The 26,210-nt window shown below is 55.6% G+C and overlaps 1 protein-coding gene across 3 annotated transcripts in view; it reads right to left on the bottom strand.

Annotated features, from left to right (window-relative positions):
- The window catches only part of MOB2 (MOB kinase activator 2), a 73,761-nt gene extending 48,023 nt beyond the window's left edge, over positions 1 to 25,738 (bottom strand). Inside the window, exon 1 of one of the 3 annotated variants that reach the window (XM_007999911.3) lies at positions 25,614 to 25,738. In XM_007999911.3, the coding sequence (XP_007998102.1) occupies positions 25,614 to 25,630 (17 nt within the window). In that variant the 5' untranslated portion in view covers positions 25,631 to 25,738. Of the gene's footprint in view, positions 1 to 17,299; positions 17,628 to 25,613 lie in introns of those variants that run through there. The other 2 variants (XM_073005351.1, XM_037998793.2) reach the window with 2 other exon arrangements.
- Between the last annotated feature and the right edge of the window lie 472 nt (positions 25,739 to 26,210).

The following is a 26,210-nucleotide window of genomic DNA, read 5'->3' on the forward strand; positions in this document are numbered from 1 at the left end:
GCACAGCCTTCACAGACACACGAGGGGCTCTGGTGCAGAAGGGGCTGCCACTCATCAACCAGAGGGCCTGAGCTCAATTCCCAGCTGCGGGCCCTGGCCAGGGACATCACCTCTCTGCATTTCCCACCTATTAAACGGGAATGCTGACCTCCAGCATGTCCTGAGCAGGTGGAAGACTGTGGCCCTCCCTGGGGAATCCAACACCAGCCCCTGGACACCCCTGGATGCTCCTGAGCATGGCAAGACCAGCAAAGTCACCTCCCAGCGGCCCAAAAGGAGTGACCATGCCAACAGGGGCAGCAGTGACCCGACTGCTTCTGGACACACCATCTGAGCAATCATTTTCAGAATTAACAGAACCAAGGTGACAAGAAAAAAGGCACTTCTGTGGCAAGCTCTGCTCCGAGTGGCCACGGAGAAGTTGAATCTTCTAGCTGTGCAAACAGAAGCTGCCAAGTACTGGCTGCTTTCTAGGTCTACGCCTCTCCTATTACCCCTAGGGCAGTACCCAAAACACCCACTGCTCAGTGGTGGCCACATGAGTTGGAAGCACGGCATCCTGAGGCCACGGTGAGCCAATCACAGTAGACAGCTGGTAACGAGGACACGAATAGGCCTCACCAACAACCAGAGCAGCCCGATGCATGCGAAACCACACGCCACCCATGGAGCGGGGGCAGGGAAAGGCTGGCACCCGCCCTGTGGGGGAAGGGGACAATTAGACAGTGGTGAAACCTATCAGGCCAGAGGTGGATGGGTGCCCCTGCTCAGATACAAGCACAGGAGAGACGGGCCAGCATGGGCCCTGCTGCTCGAGCACTGCACGGTGGGGTGGAGTGGACCGCCACTCACAGACAGCAAGCAGAGAAATCGGAGTCCAGTCCTGTTCACAGCAGGGCTGCGTTCAAATGCAGGGCCTGCAGGTGGTGCCGTGAGGCAGGATCCAGAACAGAGGAGAAGCCCATTTCTGTTTCAGAAAAAGAAAGGAAGACAGGCATTCCAGGTCCAGCACACAGGCCCCCGTGGGGAGGGATGGAGGCTTCCGTGCTACTTTTCACCACTGTAAGGTGAAGCATGTGACTTTACTTTTATAGTCTCTTTCTCAATAATGAAAAAAAACATTACGTAAACCAAAAATAAAACACAGAGCTAGGACAAGCCCCGCCAGGACAGTTGGGCCAGCGCCCAGCCTCTGTGGCCCGTTCCAGCACGACCCCAGCCTCACTGGATAGGATGCAAAGGGCAGAGAGTGCCTGGGCGCCAGGCCGCCCAGCCCCACCTCCCCTGGTGGGCGCTCACCCATGTGCCACCTCCTCAGCCAGCAGTGTTCTCCCACCCTCCAGAGCCACAATGGGCACATACTACCCGAATGTGCTGGCTCCACCCCCTCACCTTATGGGGGTTCAACCCCCTGCCTCTCCTTCTCCACCACCTCCGCCATGCCACAAACAACTCTGGCTGAGGCCACCCTCAGCTGGCCATGTCCTCAATTCCCAAACCTGTAACACAGGGGCAGGCACCTGTGGAGGCTGATCATGGCCTCCCCAGCAGCCACCCACCACAGTTCCTTCCAGCTCCTTCTCTTGCACCAGCTCTTCCTCTTGTCACCGCTACCCCCGCCTCTGGCTCCCCCAGGCACACGCTTCCCCCGCCTCTGGCTCTCCCAGGCACACGCTCAGGGCATACCAGACACTTCACCTCCAGTTCACTGTGTCCAGAGATGTCTGACATAGGTACCATGTCTGCCTCTGAGAGGCGCCCCCAACGCCTGCCATCTCTCCAGAGACGATGCCCCGCCACAACTGCTCAGGGACACCTGGCCGCCATCTCCACCACCTCCCTCCCCAGAGTAAGGCTTGTCAATTCCCTCCGTTACCGGCCAGAGCACCCTGGAAGGGTCGAGCACGGCTGGGCCAGACGCAACTCCCACCTCTCAGCACCTCAGGCAGGATCCTACCACTTTGTCCCTCCATTTTGCCACCTACATAACAGGGTCACGGTAAGCGTCCTGCAGGGTGTGGCGGTGAGCAGGGGGACAGTCAGAGCTCCAGGGCCCATCACGCCAGCACCTGTGCCTGCACTGTGCTCGCTGTGACTCTGCCTGGTGTCGCAGCCAGAGGTCACTCTAACTGGCCACGTAACCTCCACAGAGAACGGAAGAGGCTGAGAAACAAGGGGCTGGGGACAGCAGGAAGATGCTGCCTGCTCTGACAGACACCCCCCACCCCACCCCTTCCCTCCGTTGGAGTCCACCTGGCTGTATTCGACAACCCCAGACAGGATGTAGAGGGACGCTGCCCTCCACGGCTCACCTCAAAGAGCTCACTCAGAAGGGGAAAGGAAGGGCCACGAAAGGGTGAAACGCAATGGCTTCTCCATCCCATCATACTGTGTGTCCGCAGCAGTTACTCCGCAGAGCTGCCAGGTACGACAGCCAAGACACGGAAAAACCTCAAGGCCCAATGATGAATCAAGGGACGGGGAAAGTGTGGTGCACACGCTCCGTGGCGACCCCTATGAGACTGGCCTGCGCGCAGGAACGGCTTCACGTGTGCGACAGCAGGGGGAGCAGGAGCTCCGGGCCAGACAAGCCTGGGGGGAGCTGGGCCCCCATGGCCCTGGAGCTGCCTGCCTAGGGCTCATCTGCACAGCCAGCCAGCCAGGCCCCTCTTCGTCTCTGCAGCAATAGTTCCAGGTGGAGCCCAAGACGTGCATTTCTAACAAGGTCCCAAGCCAAGCAACCCACTGGTAAATCTAGTTTCACCTACAGCTGCCTCCTTATATATTTTAAGTTCCACCTAAAGGTTTCTTTGTGCATCATGAACTATGACAAGTAGAGGTGTAAACAGATCATAGCCTATACTTGTGCCAATCACCAAGTTTTGGCCAATCACGTGTAGCTAACTGTTGGAGCTGTGTTCAAATAAGGCAAATGGTGAGCTGTAACCAACCGGCTGTTTCTGTGCCTTTCTTCCGTTTTCCTTTTCCTATCCATAAATCTTCTCCCACCACAGGGCTGCTCTGGAGTCTATGAGTCTACTCTGGCTCAAGAGGCTGTCAATCCAAGAATCGCAGGTTGTTCAATTAAAGTCCTTCACGTTAAGTTTTTCTTTTATCACTGCCCTTGCTGGTGCCCATACCCCACCTGGGGAACCACTGCCCTACGGCGCCAGGCACACACCTGACCTCTCTGCACCTCCATTCTGGGGCAGAGATGCAATGGGGACCAAGTGGGGTCGTGTGCACCCAGTTCTCAGCAGCACGGGGCCGGCACGCAGCAGACTCCCTTTGGGGGTGAGTGAGTATAGCAGAGGGGCTTCGATGCGTGCTCTGCAGGGTCCTCTACACCCACCCAGCACACATCCATCCACTGGACACCTGCCCCAGGACTGCCCTGGGACACCAAACCCAAGAACTCACTGCCCCTGCCTCCCAAGGAAGGCCAGCAAGTGAAGGAATGAAGGACAGGACAGAAAGGAACCATGTACGTTTCCGGCAAACGCTACTGAGGACAGAAACCCAGCATGCTACAGGGGAGCAGGAGGCTGGGGTGTGAATCTGGGTCATTTCTGGGCAGCCTCTGGCCACCCCAGCAGAAGCACAGGAAACACAGACTGTGGTGCTGATCAGAGACGCAGGACATGGAACAGAGCGGTAAGCTTTACACCAGCGAGGGCGGCGAGTGCTGGAAACCCGAAGGCATTCACCACATTCACCACACGGGGGACACCAGAAGGAACATGTCCACAATAACACACAGTGGGCTTTATAAGAAGTTACCCCGAAATCAGGTGTTCAGGATAAGGCTGTGCTGGAAAAGGAAGCTCAGATGGAATCAAGAGTGTCCAGAAATCACCAGCTGCCTCACTTGACACCAGCTGTCTGCTCAACAGACTTCAGAATTTCCAACCTCATAATTAGTCGAAAGGGATTTTAATGCAACCATTCAGTAATACGAAATCAAGAACTATGATTGCAAAGGAGAAGCAAAAGTGATTTAATGTTCCTTTTAAACAACGTAAAACTAACTACTATTGAATCAGTGGAGAAATGAAAAACAGAGTCTTGCTAATTTTCATTAACGAAGACCGCCTTAAAAGTCTTTCAGTTTATGACCAGCCTAGGCAAGATGGCAAGACTCTGCCCCTACAAAATATTTTTTTCAAAATTCGTGGGGCACAGTGGTGCGCACCTGTGGTCCCAGCTATTCCAGAGGCTGAGGTGGGAGGATCTGTTAAACCCAGGAAGTCAAGGCAGCAGTGAGCTGTGACTGCATTACTGCACTCCAGTCTGGGCAACAGAGTGATACCCCGTCCCTAAACAAAAAACAAACGAACAAAAAAAAAACTATTTCGGTAAGAAATCTAGGCTGTAAGAAGGCCATGTGGGGACTGCCCACTATTTCTGCAGCTCACTCTGCTGCCCAGGGTCAGATCCCCAGCTTCTCAGGATCATCTTCTGTTCCCTCTGCTCCCAGTCTCTCCTCCAGTCCCCAGGGAAGGGCTTGGTCTCCACGATGTCAGGAACTAGACTGTGAACCTGCACGTCAATAATGAGAGTGGGGCTTCCAGAAAGCAGCCATGCTTGCTGCCCTGCCCCTCTCAGGCTGCAGCCCAGGGAGATGCCACTGAGACACTGGCCATTGGGCTGGCCACCCCCGGGCTCCCTCCATCCTCATGGCCCTGCTCTGTGCTGGCCATTTCCACCAAAGTCCCCCTCCCAATACGCAGCAAGCCTGATCTGCTATCACTCTGGCTCACACTGTGCCTCTGTGTCTCCCCTGCGTCTCACACAAAGTGACTTCTGAGCCGGTTTCAAAGTTTATCCTGAACAGGGCAGAGTCTGACCCCTTCACCATCTCTTTCTGTGTGGGTGCACCCAAGCGTTTCCCTGCTGAAATGCATTCTATTCTATGCTGGGATAAAGAAGCAAGTCACTCTCAAACTGCTGAGAAAAAGACCCATGTGCATGTACTGAGAGAGAAAATGATAAGGCAGATACGGCAAAAATGCTGACACTGGCCAATCTGGGAGAAGGTATGCAGGAATTATTTACACTTTGGCAACTTCTAACTTTGAAATTATGTAAAAATTGGCCGGGCGCGGTGGCTCAAGCCTGTAATCCCAGCACTTTGGGAGGCCGAGACGGGCGGATCACGAGGTCAGGAGATCGAGACCATCCTGGCGAACACGGTGAAACCCCGTCTCTACTAGAAAATGCAAAAAACTAGCCGGGCGAGGCGGCGGGCGCCTGTAGTCCCAGCTACTCGGGAGGCTGAGGCAGGAGAATGGCGGGAACCCGGGAGGCGGAGCTTGCAGTGAGCTGCGATCCGGCCACTGCACTCCAGCCTGGGCGACAGAGCGAGACTCCGTCTCAAAAAAAAAAAAAAAAAAAAAAAAGAAATTATGTAAAAATTTAAAAATGTAAACGTCAGAAGCAGCTGGGGCCAGGTGGCAGACACGCCCGAGGGAGCAGCAGTGCACCTGACGGCCGCTTCTCCACGGCAACGCCAGAAGCTGGAGGTCGGCGGCCTCATGTCCAAAGTGGGCTGAAAGAAAGTCAACCAAGAAAACGACACACAGTGAAGAGCTCTGCCAAGAATGAAGGACAACTGAAGGCATTTTCAGACAGAGACTGAGAGGGTACCCCCAGCAGAGTCACCTGAAAGAAAATCCAAGAAAGCTCAAGGCTGCAGCACAAGCGGAGGAAAACTGGTCACAGACGCAAGGACAAAACCAGAAGGACGGAGGAGGAAGGAGAGGGTACAGCCCAAGAGATGGAGCACAAAACCAGCCAACCTAAATAAATACCGACGTACAAGACAGCAGCATGCGGGGGGTCTAAAGTGTACAGAATTTAAAGCACATCAAGCGCTTACAACTCAAGAGGGGAAGTGCACAGAAGCGGGCTAGAATCTTGGGTACTTCGGGGAGGCGGATAAAGCTGTTAACCAGCATCAGACCCTGGAAGTTTAGGGTGTGCTGTAAGAAAGCCACTGAAGGAGGGATGGGCACGGTGGCTCACAGTGTAATCCCAGCACTCTGAAGGTGAAGGTGGGCAGATGGCTTGAGGCCAGGGGTCTGAGACCATCCTGAACAGCACAGTGAGACCCTGTTTCTACAAAAAATAAAATACAGGAAAGTACCTAACTTCCAAGGCAATTTGAAAGAAGGATGATTAAAAAATAAAAAGAAATCCAAATAAAGCATGGGAAGATCAAAAGCGCAAGCAAGATGGGAGTTAATCCAGCAGCGAGCACACCAGGTGGAAAGGGTTAGCAAGGCGACCTGACACCCGCCTGGCTGGCACGGTGTTCAGTAGACACCTGCCATCACGTGCGGTGCATCTAAGGCTCGGGGTTTTCCCGGGCTTACCCCAAGGCAGACGCCAAGGGCTCTTTCCCATGGCTTGGGGCCATTTGCACGTCCTTCTTCATGAAGCATCTGTTCAAGCCTCTGCCCGTCTTCTACGGGACGAGCTGTTTCTTGTTCTTTGTTGGAGCCCGTGGGGAAGTCTGGATCTGAGTTCCGGTAAGTTCTAGGTACGGTAAATTCCCCTGCAAAAGTTGCTTTTTTTTTCTGAGACACAGTCCTGCTCTGTGGCCCAGGCTGGAGTGCAGTGGTGAGATCATGGCTCACTGCAGCCCCAACCTCCTAGGCTCAAGGGATCCTCCCACCTCAGTCCCCCTGAGCAGTGGATGCCACCACACCCAGTTAATTTATTTTTATTTATTTATGAGGTCTCACTATGTTGCCCAGCCTGGTCCTGAACTCCTGGGCTCAAGTAGTCCTCCAGCCTCGGCCTCCCAAAGTGCAGGGATTACAGGTGTGGGCCACGATCCCTGGCCAGCCTTTTCAGTTTTTGAGGAGTATCTCTGATAAACAGAGCTGCTTAATTTTAATGTAAACCAAATTATCTATCTTTTCCTTTATGATGAATACTTTCTAGTCCTGTGTAAAAAACTTTTCTTAACCCATGGGTCAAGAATAGCATCTTCTCTAACAATGTTGTTCAAAAGTAATATAACACAAGCCATAATCTGGGCCATGGATATAATTTTAAATGTTCTAATAGCCCCACTGAAAAGTAAAAGAAACAGCCAAGATTAATTTTATTTATTTAACCCAATGGATGTAAAATATTTTCGACTTACAATCAATACAGAAATGCAAAGTGCCGCTGTATTTTTTTCAGTCTAGTGTATTTTACACTCAGCACATCTCCTGGCTGCCTGGCTACATGGCTGGAGGCCGTGCTGGACAGCAGTTCCAGAACCTTCTATACTTAGACCTACATTCTACTAGGCTCAACTATTCTTTGTAGGGTGTGAGGCACAGGCCAAGGTTTTTTCAAATATGGATACCTGGTTGGCCACCATGACCTATGGAAAAGACTGGCTATCTGTGCCATCTCTTTTTTCCTGTCTTGATCACTCTTGCCAGATTTTCCACTGTACTCCTGTTTTCAAAGAATCTAACTCTGGCCTCGATGAGTATCTCTGTGGAAGACTGACTTTCTACTTTGTTAACTTCCGCTCCAGCCTCATTTCCCTCCACACACCGTCTCTGGGCTCGGCTACTGCTCCCAGAGTGACGAATGCCCGAGGGCTGTGAACGGCTCCTGGCTGGCGTGCACCCTGCAAGTCTCGGCATGGCATATTTTTGTTATCTTTCAGCTAAAAAGTATGTTCTAATTTCCATTACAAATTCTTCTTTGTCCCACTGGTTACCTGGAAGTGTGCTTCCTAATTTCTAAATACTAGGAGTATCACTTTGCTGATTTCTAGTTTAACTCCATTTGGGTCAAGAGCATGATCCGGAGGACTTCAGTTCACTGAGATGAGCGGAGGTTTTGGTCAATGTTCCATCCGTGTGTAAAGAGGCACACAGCCTGTCAGGGGTGGGTTCCCTATTCTTCCTGTCAGGTGAAATGTGTGAGTCTGGCTTTGAGATCTTCAAGCTGACTTGTGAGTACGGCCAAGCTGAGCTGCTGGGACAAAGGCCCACCGTCCCAGGCCCCAGGTCCTTCCCTGGTGTTAGCCCAGGCAGGGTCGAACTTCTCTCTCCAGCACCTTCCTGGGGCCCCGGGCTGTGGGGCAGTCCTGCATTCTCGCCAAGCGCTGTCGAGGAGCCGCAGGAAGGGACAAAGAGGAGGAAGGACAAGCATCTTCCAGACGGTGACTAGAAAGCTCCACCTGCCCCCACCTGTGCCTGACCTGAGGCTTGGGACACAAGGGAGGCTGGAGTTCAAGTGCCTGAGAGACCACAGCCAGAGAAGCCTGCACGGGGTCAGGAAGACAGACGGGAGTCGGCAGGTCACAGCCCTGTGCCCATAACAGGTGGCAGGAAGGAGGCTCAGAGACCTGACAACAGCCACAAAAAGGACACACGTGCACACAGGCCAGGTGTCTCGGCAGAAATGCGGACAGTGGAGGGCCAGCAGGGCTGAAGCGCAGGCGGGCCACACAGGGTGGGGCTGGAGAGAGACAGGGGACTTCACCCCACAGGCAATGGGGGTCCACCAAAGTGCCTTGTGTATAGGAGGATGACATGTGGGTCCTCTCGGGTGGCTGTGGTGGAGCAGGAGTCAAAGATAAGGACACACATCCCCTCCACCACCAGGTGCCTATGGCTATGAGAGCCTGGGCCTCAGCCCAGCGAACCGCGGGCTTGCTCAGGGAATCAGCAAAACCCTCACAGGCTTCTGGATGGAGCACGGCGGCATGGATGGCGAGGTGTGAGGGCGGCAGAGCGTGGCCTTCCCGAGCAGCAGGCCGAGGCCCAGGACACACGGGCCACCACCGTAAACTCAGGCTCTGTAATGGGACCCACCCACGCAAAAGGTCTTATCTGAAAGGGCTCCACCCTCACCCTAGAGCCCTCCACATGTCATTTTAGGGGACATTTTATTTATCTATTTTTATTTTTATCTTTTTTGCGATGGAGTCTCGCTCTTGTCACCCAGGCTGGAGTGCAGTGGCACATCTTGGCTCACTCCAACTTCCGTCTCCTTGGTTCAAGTGATTCTCCTTCCTCAGTCTTCTGAGTAGCTAAGATTACAAGCACGCGCCACCAAGCCCGGCTAATTTTTTGTAATTTCAGTAGAGACGGGGTTTCATCATGTTGGCCAGGCTGGTCTTAAACTCCTGACCTCAGGTGGATCCACCCACTTCGGCCTCCCAAACTGCAGGGATTACAGGCGTGAGCCACCGGGTACCATTTCGTTATTTTGATTAGAAATGAAATGACCTGCCCAGGCATGGTGGCTCACGCCTATAATCCCAGCACTCTGGGGAGGCTGAGGCAGGTGGATCACTTGAGGTGATCCCCAGCCTGCTGGGGAAGGGCAAGGAAGGTGGCCGCAGGCCCCAGCATAGTACAGACTGATGCCCTTCAAGTCCATGCTGCACCGTGGGCCTGGACAGAACAGGCCTCCTGCCCCACCTTCACAGAGGGTACTCGCGGACAGCCACTGCACAGCACAGCAAGTCCCTGGACCCAGGCCTGTCCAGACCCTCGTGGGAGTGGGATATGAGCTCCACAAAGGTTTCCGGGGGCACCCAGGCCCCAAGTCCCCATTCCACCACCAGGGCAGCTCAGGAGCCAGGACACTCTGCTAGTGAACCCTGGGACCTGCTGCACTCCTGGGGACACTGCAGAGCTCAGGAGTCGACAAACCACAAATGCTGCTACTTAGAACCTGTGTGTCCAACAAGGAGAAGGCAGCAAAGGAGGCAAGACAGCTGGGCAAGGAGAGCACCTCAGACACCACCACTCCTACCAAGAAGTAGTCTCTGAGGACAGCTGTGGGCCAGGATCCTGCGTCATCAGCACAGAGCTGCCTTCGGTCTGCCTTGGAGGAAGGGCCTCGGAGCAGCATGGGATCACAGAAAACAACGCTTTTATTTTCACATGAATTATAAATACCCAGGAACCCTCACACAATTCAGCTTGGCCCAGCACTTCTTCAGCCAAAAAGGTAGGAGGCCTTCCCAGCAGGAATAACAGAATGTTCCTGAAGATAAAGGTTTTAATGACAAAGGGTTTCTAAACCTCCTGACAGCAGCCACCTCCAGAAAAGCCCCTGGGTCTCCACGCTGACAGTGCAGGAGTGAACGTCAAAAAGCACACTCCCAAGGCAGGGCACAGTGGCTCACACCTGTGATCCCAGCACTGTGGGAGCCTGAGGTGGGCAAACTGCTTGAGGCCAGCAGTTCAAGACCAGGCTGGCCAACACAGTGAAACCCCACCTCTACTAAAAATAGGAAAATTTGGCTGGGCACGGGTGTTCACGCCTGTAATCCCAGCACTTTGGGAGGCCAAGGCGGGTGGATCACCTGAGGTCAGGAGCTCGAAACCAGCCTGGCCAACATGGCGAAATCCCGTCTCCACTAAAAATACAAAAGTTAGCTAGGTGTGGTGTGGCGTGGCCTGTAATCCCAGCTACTAGGGAGGCTAAGGTAGGAGAATTGCTTGAATTCGGGAGGCAGATATTGCAGTGAGCCAAGATCACGCCACTGTACTCCAGCCTGGGTGACAAGAGCAAAACTCCATCTCAAAAAAAAAAAAAAAAGTTACACTGGCCTGGTGGCATGTGTCTATAATCCCAGCTACTCGGGAGGCTGAGGCATGGGAATCGTTTGAACCCGGGAGGCAGGCAGAGGTTACAGTGAGCTGTGATTATGCCACTGCACTCCAGCCTGGATGACAGAGCAAGACCCTGTCTCAGGAGAAAAAAAAAGCATTCCCAAGACCCCAAGTACGAGAGGAAGCAAATCCCTTCTCTGCATCCCAATGCAGAGCTCATCTCAGGGAGATGAGATGAGCTCTCCTGCCCTCGGCACGCCAGGCACAGCAGGGGTACGTGTGGGTCTGTGGAGAAGATGAAGCCCGCACCAAAACAGAAGAATTTGTTACAAATTTAAGAAAGCAAGGAGAACACAGGACACCATTCAGCAGAAAATGCTGCTGTCACGAAGGGAGAGATGGCCACCTTTGGGAAATGAAGGTGCCCACTCTGCTCTCGAGGAAGCAGTAAGCCTCAACTGCGCACCCGCCGCACAGTCATCCCCCCAGCTCCAGGCAGTCTCAGGCCGCACATCCCAGAGGCCCCATGGCATGAAAAGAGTATCTCTGAGGGCATAACACCCGACACCCCATGCGGGGAAGTCAAATCACTTCTGGAGTACAGCCGAGCAGACACCAGGCCTGCATCCCCGTCAGCACTAGGGGTGGTGCCTGTGGACCATCTGCGGCTTCACGTTCCACCATCCCCTCCGACAGCTAAGAACAGGCTGAGGGCAGGCGACGGGAGTAGGAATTGGGTGGCAACAGTGGATGGCAGTGGCCAGGGAGTGGAAAGTACAGGTCACACAGTCAACCACGGTTCCCTTGCTCAGAGCCCATAACTACTGCCGTCCACTGAGCTTCCAAGAGGGCCTCAGTCTTCACCTAGGGCTTCCCGAATTCACCTGGTTGTCTAGGAGGACTAGCATTTCTTGAGAGATGGTGAGAAACATGGCCCTAAGCCCTCTGCGTGACCCTGTGCCCACTGCCCTCTCCATGCTCTGTGGCGCCTCAGTGACCAAACATGGTCCCAACCTGCACCAGGCCACACCGAGGTCCTGAACAGGTCAGTGGTGTCGGGTGCCAGTGTGGCCTGGATTTCTTCCTGACGGAGGAACTAACCAGCGCACAGCTCCAGCCACTTGGAAAGGGGGCAGGTGGGAGGCTGTAAAACAAAGTAAGGGATAGGCCTGGCGGAGTGGCTCACACCTATAATCCCAGCACTTTGGGAGGTCCAGGCAGGTGGATCACAAGGTCAGGAGTTCAAGACCAGACTGACCAACATGGTGAAATCCCATCTCTACTAAAAATACAAAAACAAAACAAAACAAAAAAAATAGCCAGTTGTGGTGGCAGGTGCCTGTAATCCCAGCTACTGGGGAGGCTGAGGCAGGAGAAATGCTTAAACCCAGGAGGCGGAGCTTGCAGTGAGCTGAGATCACGCCACTGCACTCCAGCCTGGGCGACACAGCAAGACTCCGTCTCAAAAAAAAAAAAAAAGGGCTGGTGAAAAGAAGAGCATCCCTCAGGCACCAGCCAAGGGCAGGAGCGGGCCCAGGGCCAACAGGGGCCCAAGGTCTCCTGGCACTCGCCCTCCCAGGCTGCTCCCTGGGCCCAGGCTCTCCCTGGCCCTCTGGTCTGACGCCCAGCGTACCTGTCCTCCGCCCTTCTGCGCCCAGGGCAGTTGCGGAGACACTGCCGCAGGCTCCAGCACTTCCCAGCATTTCCGCCTGGGCTTTTACCTGCCTCTTCAAGAGCAAGCTCGAAAATCTTAACACTCAAGATTAATGCCCTTAAAGAGAACCCATGCCAGTCAGTCATAAGAAAACTGGACCAGTTCGAGACAAAGTAGGCAAAGACCAAGCAGATGATGGCATGGCCCACTGTGCACAGAAGCGTCAGCCACACCAGCCCTCCCACAGGAAACACGGGCTAAACCTTGGCACCACTCTCCGCCTGTCAACGTGGCAAAGATCTTCTTCAGAAAAGACCAACACTAGTGGTGGGCACCGACCTGTGGAAACACCAGCACTGACCCCACGCTCTCTTTGCAGGGGCTCAGGAAGCATCACACAGCCTGGGAACATCCCCATTCCCACCGGCAGGGGAGCAGCGGACAACTGGCCCTGGGGAGCAAGGGTCCCACTACAGAGTGAGGCCAGTTTTAATGTCAAGTGCAGACTGTCTCCGGGTGGTAGGAGGATTTGCTTTAGATTTTTTTTTTTCCTGTATTTTGTGTCTCTACAATGGACACATAACACCAAGTCCCAGGTGAGCAGGGACGTGTCCTTCTTCCAAAGGTCCCCCCAGCACAAGGCACACAGGACACCAGCAGGGTTCAATGGGTCCTGGGCAGATGAGTGGCTGCTGAGCACAACCACCTGAGGCCAGGCCCTGCGGAGCCAGAGGCAGGCACGGGTCAGTCCCACTCTCAGCACCACTCCTGGACTCCATCAGCCGGCGCTGCCCGCTGTTATAAAAGCACCAGCCCAGAGGGAGCTGCAGTGACAGGGAAGGGTCCTGCTGTCCCTGCCCGCAGTCCTCTCTGCCCCACCCTGTGGGGCCGGAAACTGTACTCAGTAAACCTCACCTCCCATGCACCCTTCCCTCTCTGTTGGGAACCACTGGGCCCATGCTGAGTTCCCGTTCGCTGAGTCAGAGAACGGCACTTGGGAAGCCCTATAGGGTCTGTCTTGCTGAGCAGCCAAGGAACCCGCCCAGGGCTGATGAGACCACTGTCAGTGCAGAGAGACGTCCGGTGAAAGGGCGTGTAGTGCCTCCGCAGAGAAGCCTCACCAAACACGAGAAAGGACAAAAGCCCACAAACAGCGGCTTCTTAAAACACTGTGGACACAACCACACAGGAGCAGCTTATCTGCTCACAGCCTGTTTTACACGATTTCTGCCTTTCTTTTTTGCTAGGACCAGGCTGCTGCTTGGTAAGTCCCAGGCAGTGTGGCTCGGTGGGCTCTGGGGTGTGCTCCCCATACCTCCCAGCACGGTCCAGGCCAGCACTGAGTACAGACAACTCCTCAGACCGGCAACTAGGGCTCAGGAGCTCCTCCTAAACGAGGGGCTGCCTGAGCAGCCTCTCCCTAGAGGCATCTCCCGGGCCACACTGAAGCCCTGTCACAGTGATACTGGACTGCACCAAGCTGAAAGCTTGGGTGAAGCCATAGAACATGCCGGGCCACGGCCTGCACAGGCCGACACTCACCTGAGTGGGCACCACGAAAGCTCAGCAATGGAAGCACAGGCTATCCAGTGTTGGCTCTGCCTCAGTGGCCCTCGGTGGCACCTAGAGACAGCACCCACCCGACCTGCACAACCCCATGGCCCACAGTGGTGCCAGGCCGTATGCCCTGGGAGGAAAACTAAACGGCAGGAAGAGGAAGTTAGCACGGGACAAGGGCTGAGCCCTGCCCAGAAGTTAGGGGGAGAGAGAAAAAGCCTGGGTGTCTGGGGTGGCCAGCCAGGGCCTCCTGAAGGAGGCAGGAGGACCAGGGCCTCCTGGAGCCCTCCTCCATCCAGAGGCAGGTTGTCCACGCCTACCCACTCCCACCCCCAGATCCAGGTGGCTCTGTGACTCCCTGACCAACAGAAAGTGGCTGAAAGAATGTATTGTCTTCCAGCCATTTCCACGATGGCTCTCCTGGGATGAAGGCCCTCCTGGCAGAGGCAAAGAGAGGCCACGGTGGGGAGCCCTAGAGCCCAAAGTGTGGCCTGGGACCAAGAGGTTAGCACTCTCTTTACAATAACACAAAGGTGCCATGTGCCAAAGCCTTGTGGAAGCCACCTGGCCTGTAAAATTACAGCAGGATAAACACAGAACCTGACAGAATCCAGCTCTTGAGATTTGCAAAAAGTAAAGCCACTCTGTTTGATGCTAGAAGATAACAGGTTTTTTAAAAAAAATTTTAAATGATACTTATGTTAAGATATGCTGGGTTGGCCGGGCGCGGTGGCTCAAGCCTGTAATCCCAGCACTTTGGGAGGCCGAGACGGGCGGATCACGAGGTCAGGAGATCGAGACCATCCTGGCTAACACGGTGAAACCCCGTCTCTACTAAAAAATACAAAAAACTAGCCGGGCGAGGTGGCGGGCGCCTGTAATCCCAGCTACTCGGGAGGCTGAGGCAGGAGAATGGCGTAAACCCGGGAGGCGGAGCTTGCAGTGAGCTGAGATCCGGCCACTGCACTCCAGCCCGGGCAACAGAGCGAGACTCTGTCTCAAAAAAAAAAAAAAAAAAAAAAAAGATATGCTGGGTTTTTAATTCTTTCTAAATGAATTAAAGTTGTTTTACATTCTCATTTAGAAATTTTAATTTCTAAAAAGATGAACATTAATAGCTCAACTCATGTAAACTCAATGAGGACTTTTTTTTCATTTTAGAGGCAGGGTCTCACTCTTATCACTGAGACTGGAGTGCAGTGGTATGGAGCTCACTGCAGCCTCAACCTCTTGGGTTCAAGCAATCCTCCCGCCTCAGCCTCCCAAACAACTGGGACTAGAGGCACACACCACCACATCGGGCTAATTTTTACTTTTCTGTACAGATGGGGTCTCCCTGTGTTGCTCAGGCTGGGCTTGAACTCCTAGTCTCAAGTGATCCTCCCACCTTGGCCTCCCAAAGTGCTGGGATTACAGGCACAAGCCACCATGCCCAGCCTCAACAAGGACTTTAAGGGGTCCTGACAGCAAGAAGTCAAAAAACTCTGCCCTAGGGTGAGGACATAAAAATCCCCTGGAGAGATCCATGGGGGGACTGTGGCACCCCAGCAGACAGCCACGGCAGCAAGGCCCCTGAGGGCTGCCAGCCCCGTCACCACTGGTGGCAGTGCAGGAATAACCTGTGGGGCCAAAGCCCCACCCACCAGCCCACAGATGCGGGAAAGGTGATGAGACCTCATTCTAGGCCCAGCAGTTCCAGGGTTGATTACTCAGAAAGAGGTAAGCAAGACCCACCCACAGCCAAGCCAGGGGCTGCTGAGCCACGCCCAAGATCAGAGACTTGTGCGTTTGGTGCAGCGCCTGACACCTGACCCTGGTGGCTGACCATGCGGCCTGCCTGCCAGTTGTGGGCGTGGGATGCACATTACACCCTGGCCGCACTGCCCGTGCCAGGGGCAGAAGCGGGGACCATGAAGTCGTGTGTTCTGTTGAGAGCATCAACCAGAGCAGAGCCGCTCAGGAGGGCACACGGTGCTGCAGGCCTAGCATGTCACATGCAGAGCTGAGGCCGCCCGCTGGGAAGCCCACCGCTGGCAGGGAGCGAAGCCTACGCACCAAATGACGCCTCACAGTAATACTCCCCACAGAACCCTGCAGGGGTTCATTTTATTCTATATTGTTATCTTTTTTAACACTAAAAACTTGGCTACCAGTGACACTGATTATTTCTTTTAACCCACAATATCCACAAGATGGTTGCCAAATTGTGAGGGCGATGTGACCTGCCGCCGAAGCCTCCTGAGCGCACTCTGAGGTCTCCTTGCTGTTCCTCCCGTCCTCAGACGGCCCCCCATGCCCAAGGGCTTTGCTGGCACAGCTCTTCAGCTCAGAGGCAATCCAGGTGATACACAGCCAGGCTCACTGGTTCTGCTCACAGAGGCTTCCCTCCCTGCCCCTTCATCTATTCAACTGATACAGGAGCTGAGTCACATGCACTCCTGCTGGCTAAATGTGACACACCCCATTCATCAAAATATCATTAAAGACGACACCCGACTGAGAAATATCAAATTTAAAAAACCCCACACGTCCGTGGAACCATGAGGGGGAGGAGGCAAAGGCAGCCCTTCTGAGACAAGGCACCAGGGAGCCAGGGCTCCCTCCACAGGCCTGCATGGCGAGTACCCTCCGTCACCTCCGCAGGTCTCAGCTCAACGGCACCTTCTCAAAGAGGCCTTCTAGAGCCCCTATTCAAACAGCTCTCCTGCGCACTCCATCCCACACTTCCTTACTCCCGTCCCCTTCGGCTCTCCCGCACACCCCCTCCAGGCACCCCATCCCACACCTTACTCCCGTCCCCTTCGGCTCTCCCGCACACCCCCTCCAGGCACCCCATCCCACACCTTACTGCCGTCTCCCTCGGCTCTCCCGCACACCCCCTCCAGGCACCCCATCCCACACCTTACTGCCGTCTCCCTCGGCTCTCCTGTGCACCCACTCCAAGCACCGCATCCCACACCTTACCCCTGTCTCCCTCGGAACTCCCGCGCACCCCCTCCAGGCACCCCATCCCACACCTCCTTACTCCCGTCCCCCTTGGCTCTCCCACGCACCCCCTCCAGGCACCCCATCCCACACCTCCTTACTCCCGTCCCCCTCGGCTCTCCTGTGCACCCACTCCAAGCACCGCATCCCACACCTTACCCCTGTCTCCCTCGGAACTCCCGCGCACCCCCTCCAGGCACCCCATCCCACACCTCCTTACTCCCGTCCCCCTCGGCTCTCCCACGCACCCCCTCCAGGCACCCCATCCCACACCTCCTTACTCCCGTCCCCCGCGGCTCTCCCACGCACCCCCTCCAGGCACCCCATCCCACACCTCCTTACTCCCGTCCCCCTTGGCTCTCCCGCGCACCCCCTCCAGGCACCCCATCCCACACCTCCTTACTCCCGTCCCCCTCGGCTCTCCCGCGCACCCCCTCCAGGCACCCCATCCCACACCTCCTTACTCCCGTCCCCCGCGGCTCTCCCGCACACACCCCCCAGGCACCGCATCCCACACCTCCTTACTCCCGTCCCCCTCGGCAGTGGGGAAGCTGCCCAGGGGTGGCCCCTGTTGCCTCTGTTTAGCGTGTCCCGAGCGCTCAGAGCAGGCTGCACACATGCAGGTCTCCAACAGGAACCTGACTCAACCCAGATTCTCAGGCCCACACTCTTGTGTTTCATGACACCGCTGCTATGACAACCGGTCCTGTCACATGTGGCATAAAGAACAGGGCACGCAGCAGAAGGGCAGACATGCTGGGAGGAGGAACCCAGAGCAGCCTCCCATGTAGAGGGCCGGCCGCAGACTGTGGGGAGAGGCCAAGGCTGTGCATGACAAACTCAACACAGACAAGCCATGCTCACACCAGCAGCTTTCAACCCACGCCCAAGCTAATTTTATGCTCCCCGGGCTCACGCCCAGGCCTGGCCCCAGGCTCAGGCATCCGGCTCCTCAGGGCCACCTGGCACCATCAGGCCTTTCCATGGGCTGAGGACAAATCCCAGCAAAGCAGGAGTTAGGAGCTTCCGCAGATGGTGCAGGCCAAACCCCGAGACAACAGCCCCACGTGGGCTCCTGAGACTATGCTGCTGTGGGGATAGGGTCTGCCAACCCACAGCCTGCACAGCCACCATGTCTGGAGGGAAAGAGGTGCTGCTGAAAGGGTGCTTGGAAGAAAAGTCTCCCAACCCTGCAAAGGTCACAGGCAAAAGGGAAACAGCATGGTGCCTCTGTGCTTTCCAACCCTCCAGCTCGCCTGCTTTCTGCAGGGAAAAGCTGAATACCTTTGTGGGAGCTCTTAGCCTCCCTGCCCACCACAGCAAAATGCTCGATGACACAGACCAAAATCACCACCAGACAGGGCAAAAAACAGGAGCTGTGGCACTTAGCTCCCTCACATTAGCCCCGGGACATCCGCAAACAACTGCAGGGATGAATGAACAGACATTCCAGCCCAGGGAGCTTCAAAGAGAAGGGAGCCAGGGACAGCAATGCGAGTGTGGCCACAGTCCATGGGCCAAGCAATGCCACAGATCACACGTGGCCCGGAAGCCCTACCCGCCATCTCCTTCTTTTCCCTTTAAGCTTCCACATTTTATGTTTGTACCAATTGTTTCTACTTCCGCTGAACACCAATGGGTGTGCCCCAGCCAGGAGAAATCCTGTGCAGAGAAAAAACAAACACGGTGAAGGCAAAGAATGGGAGGCCCTTCTGGCCAAGACAGACGGGAACAGCACACGCCCTTCCCTTCCAGACAGGTCTAGCCCTGGCAGGAGGCTGCACACACACAAGTCACCACGGAGAAACAAAGGCCACGGCCCTGCGGCTCCCAACCAGCACTCAGTGGCCCTAATAAAAGTTGCAGTGGGCCCTGATGTTTCTAACCCACACCACTGTGTGGACAAAGGAAACACTGGGGTGACAGTGGCACAGCACAGGGGTCCTCCCTCACAGTGGCCTCAACGCCCCTCTTACCATACAGGATGACCACAGCAGAGACCACGGCTGCCTCCGGAGGGGGGTCTGCTGGTGCACCACACCCCTGTTCGAGCTGACAGCAGCACTTGGCAGGCAGACCTCTAGTGTGGCTGGCTTTCCTAGGGCTGGGGGAGGCCTTCATGAGTCAGGACACAAGGGTGGCACCTGGTGGTGGCAACACTAAAGCAAAGACCAGAGGTGGGGGCTGCACTGTCTCAGATACACTCACGATGAGAAACGCAGTCCTGCTGTTTACCAGCCCCCGACCCGCGGACGCCGCCTGCAGCTCCCCTGGGGGGCTCACCCCCAGCTTCAAGGACACGTGTGCAAGGGTTCCTAGGGGGTTTATGGGGAGGCTCCTTCTAAAAAGGGCTCCATGTATCCACAACCACTGCTTTTTTTTTTTTACTCTATCACCCAGGCTGGAGTGCAGTGGCGCGATCTCCGCTCACTGCAACCTCCACGTCCCAGGTTCAAGTGATTTTCCTGCCTCAGCCTTCCAAGCAGCTGGGATTACAGGCACGCGCCACCACGCCCGGCTAATTTTTTGTATTTTTAGTAGAGACGGGGTTTCACTGTGTTAGCCAGGATGGTCTCAATCTCCTGACCTCGTGATCTGCCCGCCCCGGCCTCTCAAAGCGCTGGGACTACAGGCGTGAGCCACCATGCCTGGCCGACCACTGCTCTTTTTAAGGGGAATTTGGAAACAGGAGGGGGTGATAGAGAACTTTTTTTTTGAAAAAGACAACTCTGAATGCAACACCACCCTAGGTAAACACCTCTGAAACCCAGGCCTAAGAGCTCCCTGGTGGAGCCCTGATGGGAAGAGGCTATTCCTGAAACCAGACCTTCCAGGGCTGCCTGCTGGAGATACAGAGGCCCTGGGCCACGGCTTCTCTGCTCATGCCTCTGCCTCTTCCTGGGCCACCTCCTTCCTCCTTTCCTCTTGGAAAAGTCCTTCATACCTGCTCTAACCGAGCCCCCTGCTTTCGGCTGCACTCACCCAGTCAATTCTCCTGCTGCCTGTGGCCCTTCTCTACCAGCCTGAGAGCTCTAGGAAAGCGGGAATGGCTGTGTCTCCATCTCTGGACCTTCACCCCATCAGAGCCTGGTACCCCGCAGCCCATGAACTCAGGAACCTGGGGTCCCCGGCTGAGGAAGAGGCCCAGCTCACTGTCCTAAAAGTCACGGTCACAAACCGTGGATCAGTGGTGGAAGGAGAGTGGCAGGTGCACATCTCCACAGGACGGAATCGCACTTGGTGAAGAGGACGGAGCTGCAGACACATCCAACGCCATGGATGGACATTTGCAACACTGCGCTGCGTGGGCCAGGCACACAGCCCACGTACTGGGATTCCATTCACATGAGTCAGTTCATCCACACAGATGGCGGGAGACTGGTGGCCGCCTCGGGGCTGAAGGTGGGGATGGGGAGCAGCGCCAGTGGACATGAGGCTTCTCTGGGGCACGATGGCAAAGTTCTCAAATTAAACTGTGGTGATGGTTACTCGGCCCTGTAATTTTACTAAAAATTATTTAATTACAAACTTAAGTTAACTTTATGGTACGTAAATTATACCTCAATGAGGTTGCTAAAAGAACTCTAGAGATTCAAGCAAGTTCAGCCTGGGTGTCCTCATAATCAGAATCAATTGTCAACCCACCAGTAACATCCTCCCATGTAGCAAAGAAAAGAAAGAAGAAAAACAAAGTTGTCAATACTCCATTCACATTCCTGCAGAGACACACACTCACGAGATTTTATCTGTCAGAGAGGAGGACACCTGAAGGCAGCTGGGAGAGCCAAGTTAGTAAGTACAAGCTAGCGGCCCCAAAGAGGCCCTCCCCACTCACCTGCAGCCTGTCTTCAATCAGAGCTGAGTTAGTAAGCACAGGCCAGCGGCCTCGGAGAGGCCCTCCCCACTCACCTGCAGCCTGTCTTCAATCAGAGCTGAGTTAGTAAGCACAGGCCAGCGGCCTCGGAGAGGCCCTCCCCACTCACCTGCAGCCTGTCTTCAATCAGAGCTGAGTTAGTAAGCACAGGCCAGCGGCCTCGGAGAGGCCCTCCCCACTCACCTGCAGCCTGTCTTCAATCAGAGCTGAGTTAGTAAGCACAGGCCAGCGGCCTCGGAGAGGCCCTCCCCACTCACCTGCAGCCTGTCTTCAATCAGAGCTGAGTTAGTAAGCACAGGCCAGCGGCCTCGGAGAGGCCCTCCCCACTCACCTGCAGCCTGTCTTCAATCACCAGCACTGTGGTGCCACAGCCCCAGTCCGCTAACCCACAGCTCACCTGCTGCTTGGAGGGTAACCAGGACACTGGTGTCAAGGCATCATGCAGCCTCAGAAGGAGCAAGGAGAGCCCCACGGAAGCGTGCCGGAGACATGTGCCCCCCTGCCCTGGCAGTGGCCAGCTGGTGAAGCTGCCTGCAGGAGAGGGGCCTTTCCCCACAAACTCCACCACACCGGGCCCTATGCAGGGCCCACGGGAGGGCAGTTACGTTCCCATCAGTCAGGAGGGGAGGAAGTGTGCTTCCTCTCGTGTATTCCCGCATGCACAGCTGCTCCTGGGCTGTGCCCTCTGTTGGGTAACACTGACTGCACACACACCTTTTCACAAATGCCTGTTGTCAGTTAAAGACAAAACAAAAGCTTCTCCTACACTCCAAACACTGTGTGGTAGGGTTCCTCCCTCCCCTAGCCTCCACGGAAACCACCGCAGCTCAAGCTTCTCCTCTCCACCTGCCTACAGCTCAGTGACGAGGGATGACGTCCTGTCACTGGCTGCCCAGAATGGAACAGAGCTTGTCTACAAAAAGTGGAAACTTTTTTCAAGTTACGAATGACTCTTCATAGAAGGAAGAAAGAGAGAGGAAAAAAGTTTACCTTTACAGCTACTTCACCAGCAAACTCAAAGCAATGCCAAGCAAAGGAAACCTACGAGAAACAGATGGTGGAGAGCCATGCCTGCAAACCTCCAGAAAAGCCCCAGCCACGCTCATCATCACCAGTCCTGAGGTGCTGGGCTCTGTTGTGGTTTCCCGAGCAGGTTTCCCTGCAGGGCACCCCCCTTCCTCAGGAGCGCTGATGATCAGGCTGCTAGAATGCTCAGCGGGCCAGGTTCTTAGCTCTTCTCCCAGTGACAAGGAAGACGTGGCTTTTCACTTGCACATCTACAGAACACTCTTCCGGTTCTAACGATGATCAGAAGAGAACACAGCAGGCAAAGGCACTGTTTGCTGCTACCGTCGAGTCCACACTTTGTCATCTGAGATGAACTAATTCAAAGAAATCCTTTCTTTAAAAAAAACCTTTTAAGACATTAGAGACCTGTATTCCAAACTAACTACTTGACTGACAATGAATGCTTTGAATTAATTAAAAATATCAAGAAATAGTCAAAAATAACACATTTCCCCAACCCCAGACTGACACCTAGTTGAAGGATTAATGGCCAACGAAAGCCCTGGCAACGACCACACAAAAGCTGCTCAGACAGAAGCAAGCTCCTTCACTCACCGCTGAGCCCTTTCCAGTGGGAGAGCCCGATTCAGCGAGCGAATAAGAGAGACCTGTGGGTCTCTGCGGCTCGCTCACTCTTCAGCTTTTACAACTTATTTTTATAGTAGATGCTCAATAAACATGTGAAATGAGCAGAGAGACAGAGTAGCCCCTGGGCCCTCCCTGCTCTGCACCCTTAGATACCAGCTTAAAAACAGGCTCTGGAGGAAAAGCAGTACTTGACCACTAAACTGTACCACCTAAAACAGGAAGCACAGCCAGGCGCGGTGGCTCACGCCCGTCCTAGCACTTTGGGAGGCCACGGCAGGCGGATCACCTGAGGTCAGGAGTTCAAGACTAGCCTGGCCAACATGGTGAAACCCCATCTCTGCTAAAATACAAAAAAATTAGCCGGGCGTGGTGGCAGGTGCCTGTAATCCCAGCAACTCGGGAGGCTGAGACAGGAGAATCACTTGAACCCAGGAAATAGTGGTTGCAGTGAGCCAGCCGAGATAGTGCCACTGCACTCCAGCCTGGGTGGCTGAGCAAGACTCCGTCTCAAAAAAAACAAAAACAAAAACAAAAAAAGCAGCACATATTTAAGGAATTGTTGAAGAATTCATGATTCACAACGTCCAACAGATTTAAAACCACGTATGCAAAGATAACTGCACTCCACCCTAATCCCACTTTTAAATCTCACTGCACTCTTGGAACTGCCCACTTTTACAGCCAGGCAGCGGCAGACACCCCTTCCCTGGCCAGGGCCCTCTAAGGCAGCAGCTCCAAGGTCCTCGCTGGCCTTCCCCTGGCACCCAGACCCAGCCTGGGGCCCATGAGATGAGTGCACCACCGTCCTTCCCTGGAAGACTACTTGGTTACCAAAGTCTTAACAAGGGTCACGAGAATCTATCTGTCCCCCAGGCTGGGCGCGGTGGCTCACACCTGTAATCCCCACACTTTAAGAGGCCAGGGCAGGTGGATCACTTGAGGTCAGGAGTTTGAGACCAGCCTGGCCAACACAGCGAAACCCCGTCTCTACTAAAAACACAAAAATCAGTTGGGCTGGTGGTGCACGCCTGTAATACCAGCTACTTGGGAGGCTGAGGCAGGAGAATCACTTGAACCCAGAAGGCGGAGGTTGTGGTGAGCCGAGAACGTGCCACTGCACTCTGGCCTGGGCGACAGAGTGAGCCTCCATCTCAAAAAAAAAAAAAAAAGAATCAGTCCCCTGAAAGCCTGGTAGTGGTTAATTTCCCAATATTCACAATGATGACAGCAAAATCCACAAAGCAAAGACCTCAGTGAGTTTAAAAAGACTGACTGCTGGTCAGCTTCCAGGTACAAAGTACCTGCTACTCATGAATGTACACAGGCAATAATCACACATTCACAAAACGCAGCCAGCTGCCTCATCAGGAACCCGGCTGACTGGGCTGGTTCCGCTGACACGAATCCCTGTAGGTTCAACTCACCAGCTCAAGAGTCTACTTCCCACTCCGAGGCCTGGGTGCTTCCAACGCAGTCCCCCCCAGTAAATGCAGAAAGCAGGCAAGCGCCTATGATTCGGAATCAAGCACACACAGCTGCGTGGCCTCGAGTCTCAGCGTCCGTGGGCTTCAGAGGCCTTGCACGAAACACCTCTCCACACTAACAGTAGCCAACACTTACCACATGCCAAGCGCTGTGCTAAGCCTTTACCTTGGTCTCTCCCTCCACAACCATGTACTGCAAGTCGTACGGTGTCCGACTTACGGGTGATGTTTTAAAAGCAGGTGATTTAAAGAAAGAGGTGAAGTGACCACTTACAAGCACTTATAATGACCACTAATAAGCAGCAGGGCTGGAACAGCAGTGCTGCCTCTTCAAGAAGTCATGAGCCGGCGGGCCCAATGGCTCACACCTGTAATCCCAGCACTTTGGGAGGCTGAGGCGGGCGGATCACGAGGTCAGGAGTTCAAGACCAACATGGCCAAGATGGTGAAACCCCGTCTCTACTAAAAATACAAAAATGAGGCGGGCATGGTGGCGGGAGTCTGTAATCCCAGCTATTCGGGAGGCTGAGGCAGGGAACTGCTGGAACCCAGGAGGCGGAGATCGCGCCACTGCACTCCAGCCTGGGCGACAGAGTAAGACTCTGCCTTAAAAAAAAAAAAAAAGCCATGAGCCCTCCCACCCCATAGCTGGTCCCCTGAGCCACCAGCACAGCTGCTCTGACCCGGGCACTCTGGCTCCAGGCTGATCCCCGCTGCACCGGGCACTTCTGCGGTCTGTTGATTCATCCCATGCTGCTTGTCTTCCCTGGTCTCCCTGTCACTAGAGTCCACGCAACGCGATGCCAAGAACGGTTCTAATTCCTCTCCTTGGTTATCCTGACAACACCCCGCACCGACCCCGCGCCCCCACGCCGCCCTTCGACTCCCAAGGGCCTGAGAGACACTGAAGCGAAACGCCCATCAAGCCTTTCACCTCACTTTCCGAACTTCGGGGTCTACCCAAGCCCTTCCACCGGCCAAAACCAAGAGCAACGGCTCCCCACTCTCACCCCAGGCCCCCGGAACGAGGACGCGGGCTCTGGGCAGGCACCAGAGGGGAAGCTACAGGCACAGGCGGAGACGCGCAAGGACCACGCTGTCGGGTGAAAATGCCTGTCCTTATTGTCCTTACAAAGCAAAAAAGTTTTTTTCTTTTTTTAAAAAAAACCACTTTAGCCAGAATAACTGCTGCGGGCAACGCGGCGACGCTTTAGCCGCTGTACCGCTCCTCCGGTTTCCCGCAAGCTAAACACAGAAGCGGATGGGAGGGGAAGGCGGCCGCGGCTCCCCAGCTAGGAGTGAGCAGTTTCTCCGGCTTCCTTCCTACTCCACCCTCCTGCCCCGGCCGCCCGTGGACCGCAGCAACATCTGCGCCTCGCCGGGACCCTCCGCGGGGCCGCAGCCCGCAACAGCCAGTCCCGCTCCCCTCCCCGGCCACGGCCCCGCGGGGACCTCAGGAAACGGGGGGTCTTTCACTTCTTTTTCCTTTTTCCTAAGGAACTTGTCTCTACCGGTGTTCAAGTTACTTGGTCCAGAAGCGAGCCCCGCGCAAGGAGCGGAGCGGGCAGCCCAACCTGCGAGGCCCCGGCCCACCGACAGCCGGGCGCGCGGGGCGGCCGGGCCAGGCCTCTGACGGGACCAGAACCGGGCTGTCCCCGAGACGCCCGCCCCGGCCCGGCCCGCCCAGGACAGGCGCGTCCGCTCCGCCCGGGCCCGATGCCCTTGAGCGGCGGTGCCCGCACCGAGCCCCGCAACCCACCCGCGCCCCGGCCGCTCCGCCCGGCGCCCGCCCGAGCCCGGCCCGGCCGCAGACTCACCCCATGAGCCAGTCCATGGCTGCGCGGGGCCGCCGCGCCCGCCGCCCGACGCTTTCGGCCTCAGCCCCGGCGTCCGGAAGTAAACACTCGCCCGCCCGCTCGCTCCCACACGCGCCGCCCGCCGCCGCCGGAAGTGACGCGCCCGCGCGCCGCCTGCTGGGATGCGTAGTCCCGGCCTCGCACCCTGCGCTTCCTGCCCCGCGTGTGTTCCTGGCTCTATGGGCAGTCCCCGCGCACCTGGACTGTCTCCCCACGCCCCGGCTGTGCTCTCCCCCTTGGGCTCTCTCCGCGCTGTCCCCCACGCCCTGGACGGTTACCTCCCGCCTTTGGCGCTCCCCTTGCTACAGGACTGTCCCTCGCACCCTGGCTGTCCCCTTCCTCCCCGGCTGTCCCCCTGCGCCTCCGGTTGTCCTCTCCCTCCTTTGGCCCGCTCCTCGCTCCCTGCGCTGTCCCCGCTCGGTGGGCTGTGTATCACCTCGCTCTTGGCTGTCCCTCCCCCATCCCTGACTCTCCCCTCGAGCCCCTGGGTGTCCCCATGTCCCCTGGGCATCTGACCTCCTGGCCACTCTGTCCCGGGCCCGGCCCACAGCAGTTACT

Source organism: Chlorocebus sabaeus, chromosome 1 (assembly GCF_047675955.1).
Source record: "Chlorocebus sabaeus isolate Y175 chromosome 1, mChlSab1.0.hap1, whole genome shotgun sequence".
Taxonomy (NCBI): Eukaryota; Metazoa; Chordata; class Mammalia; order Primates; family Cercopithecidae; genus Chlorocebus; species Chlorocebus sabaeus.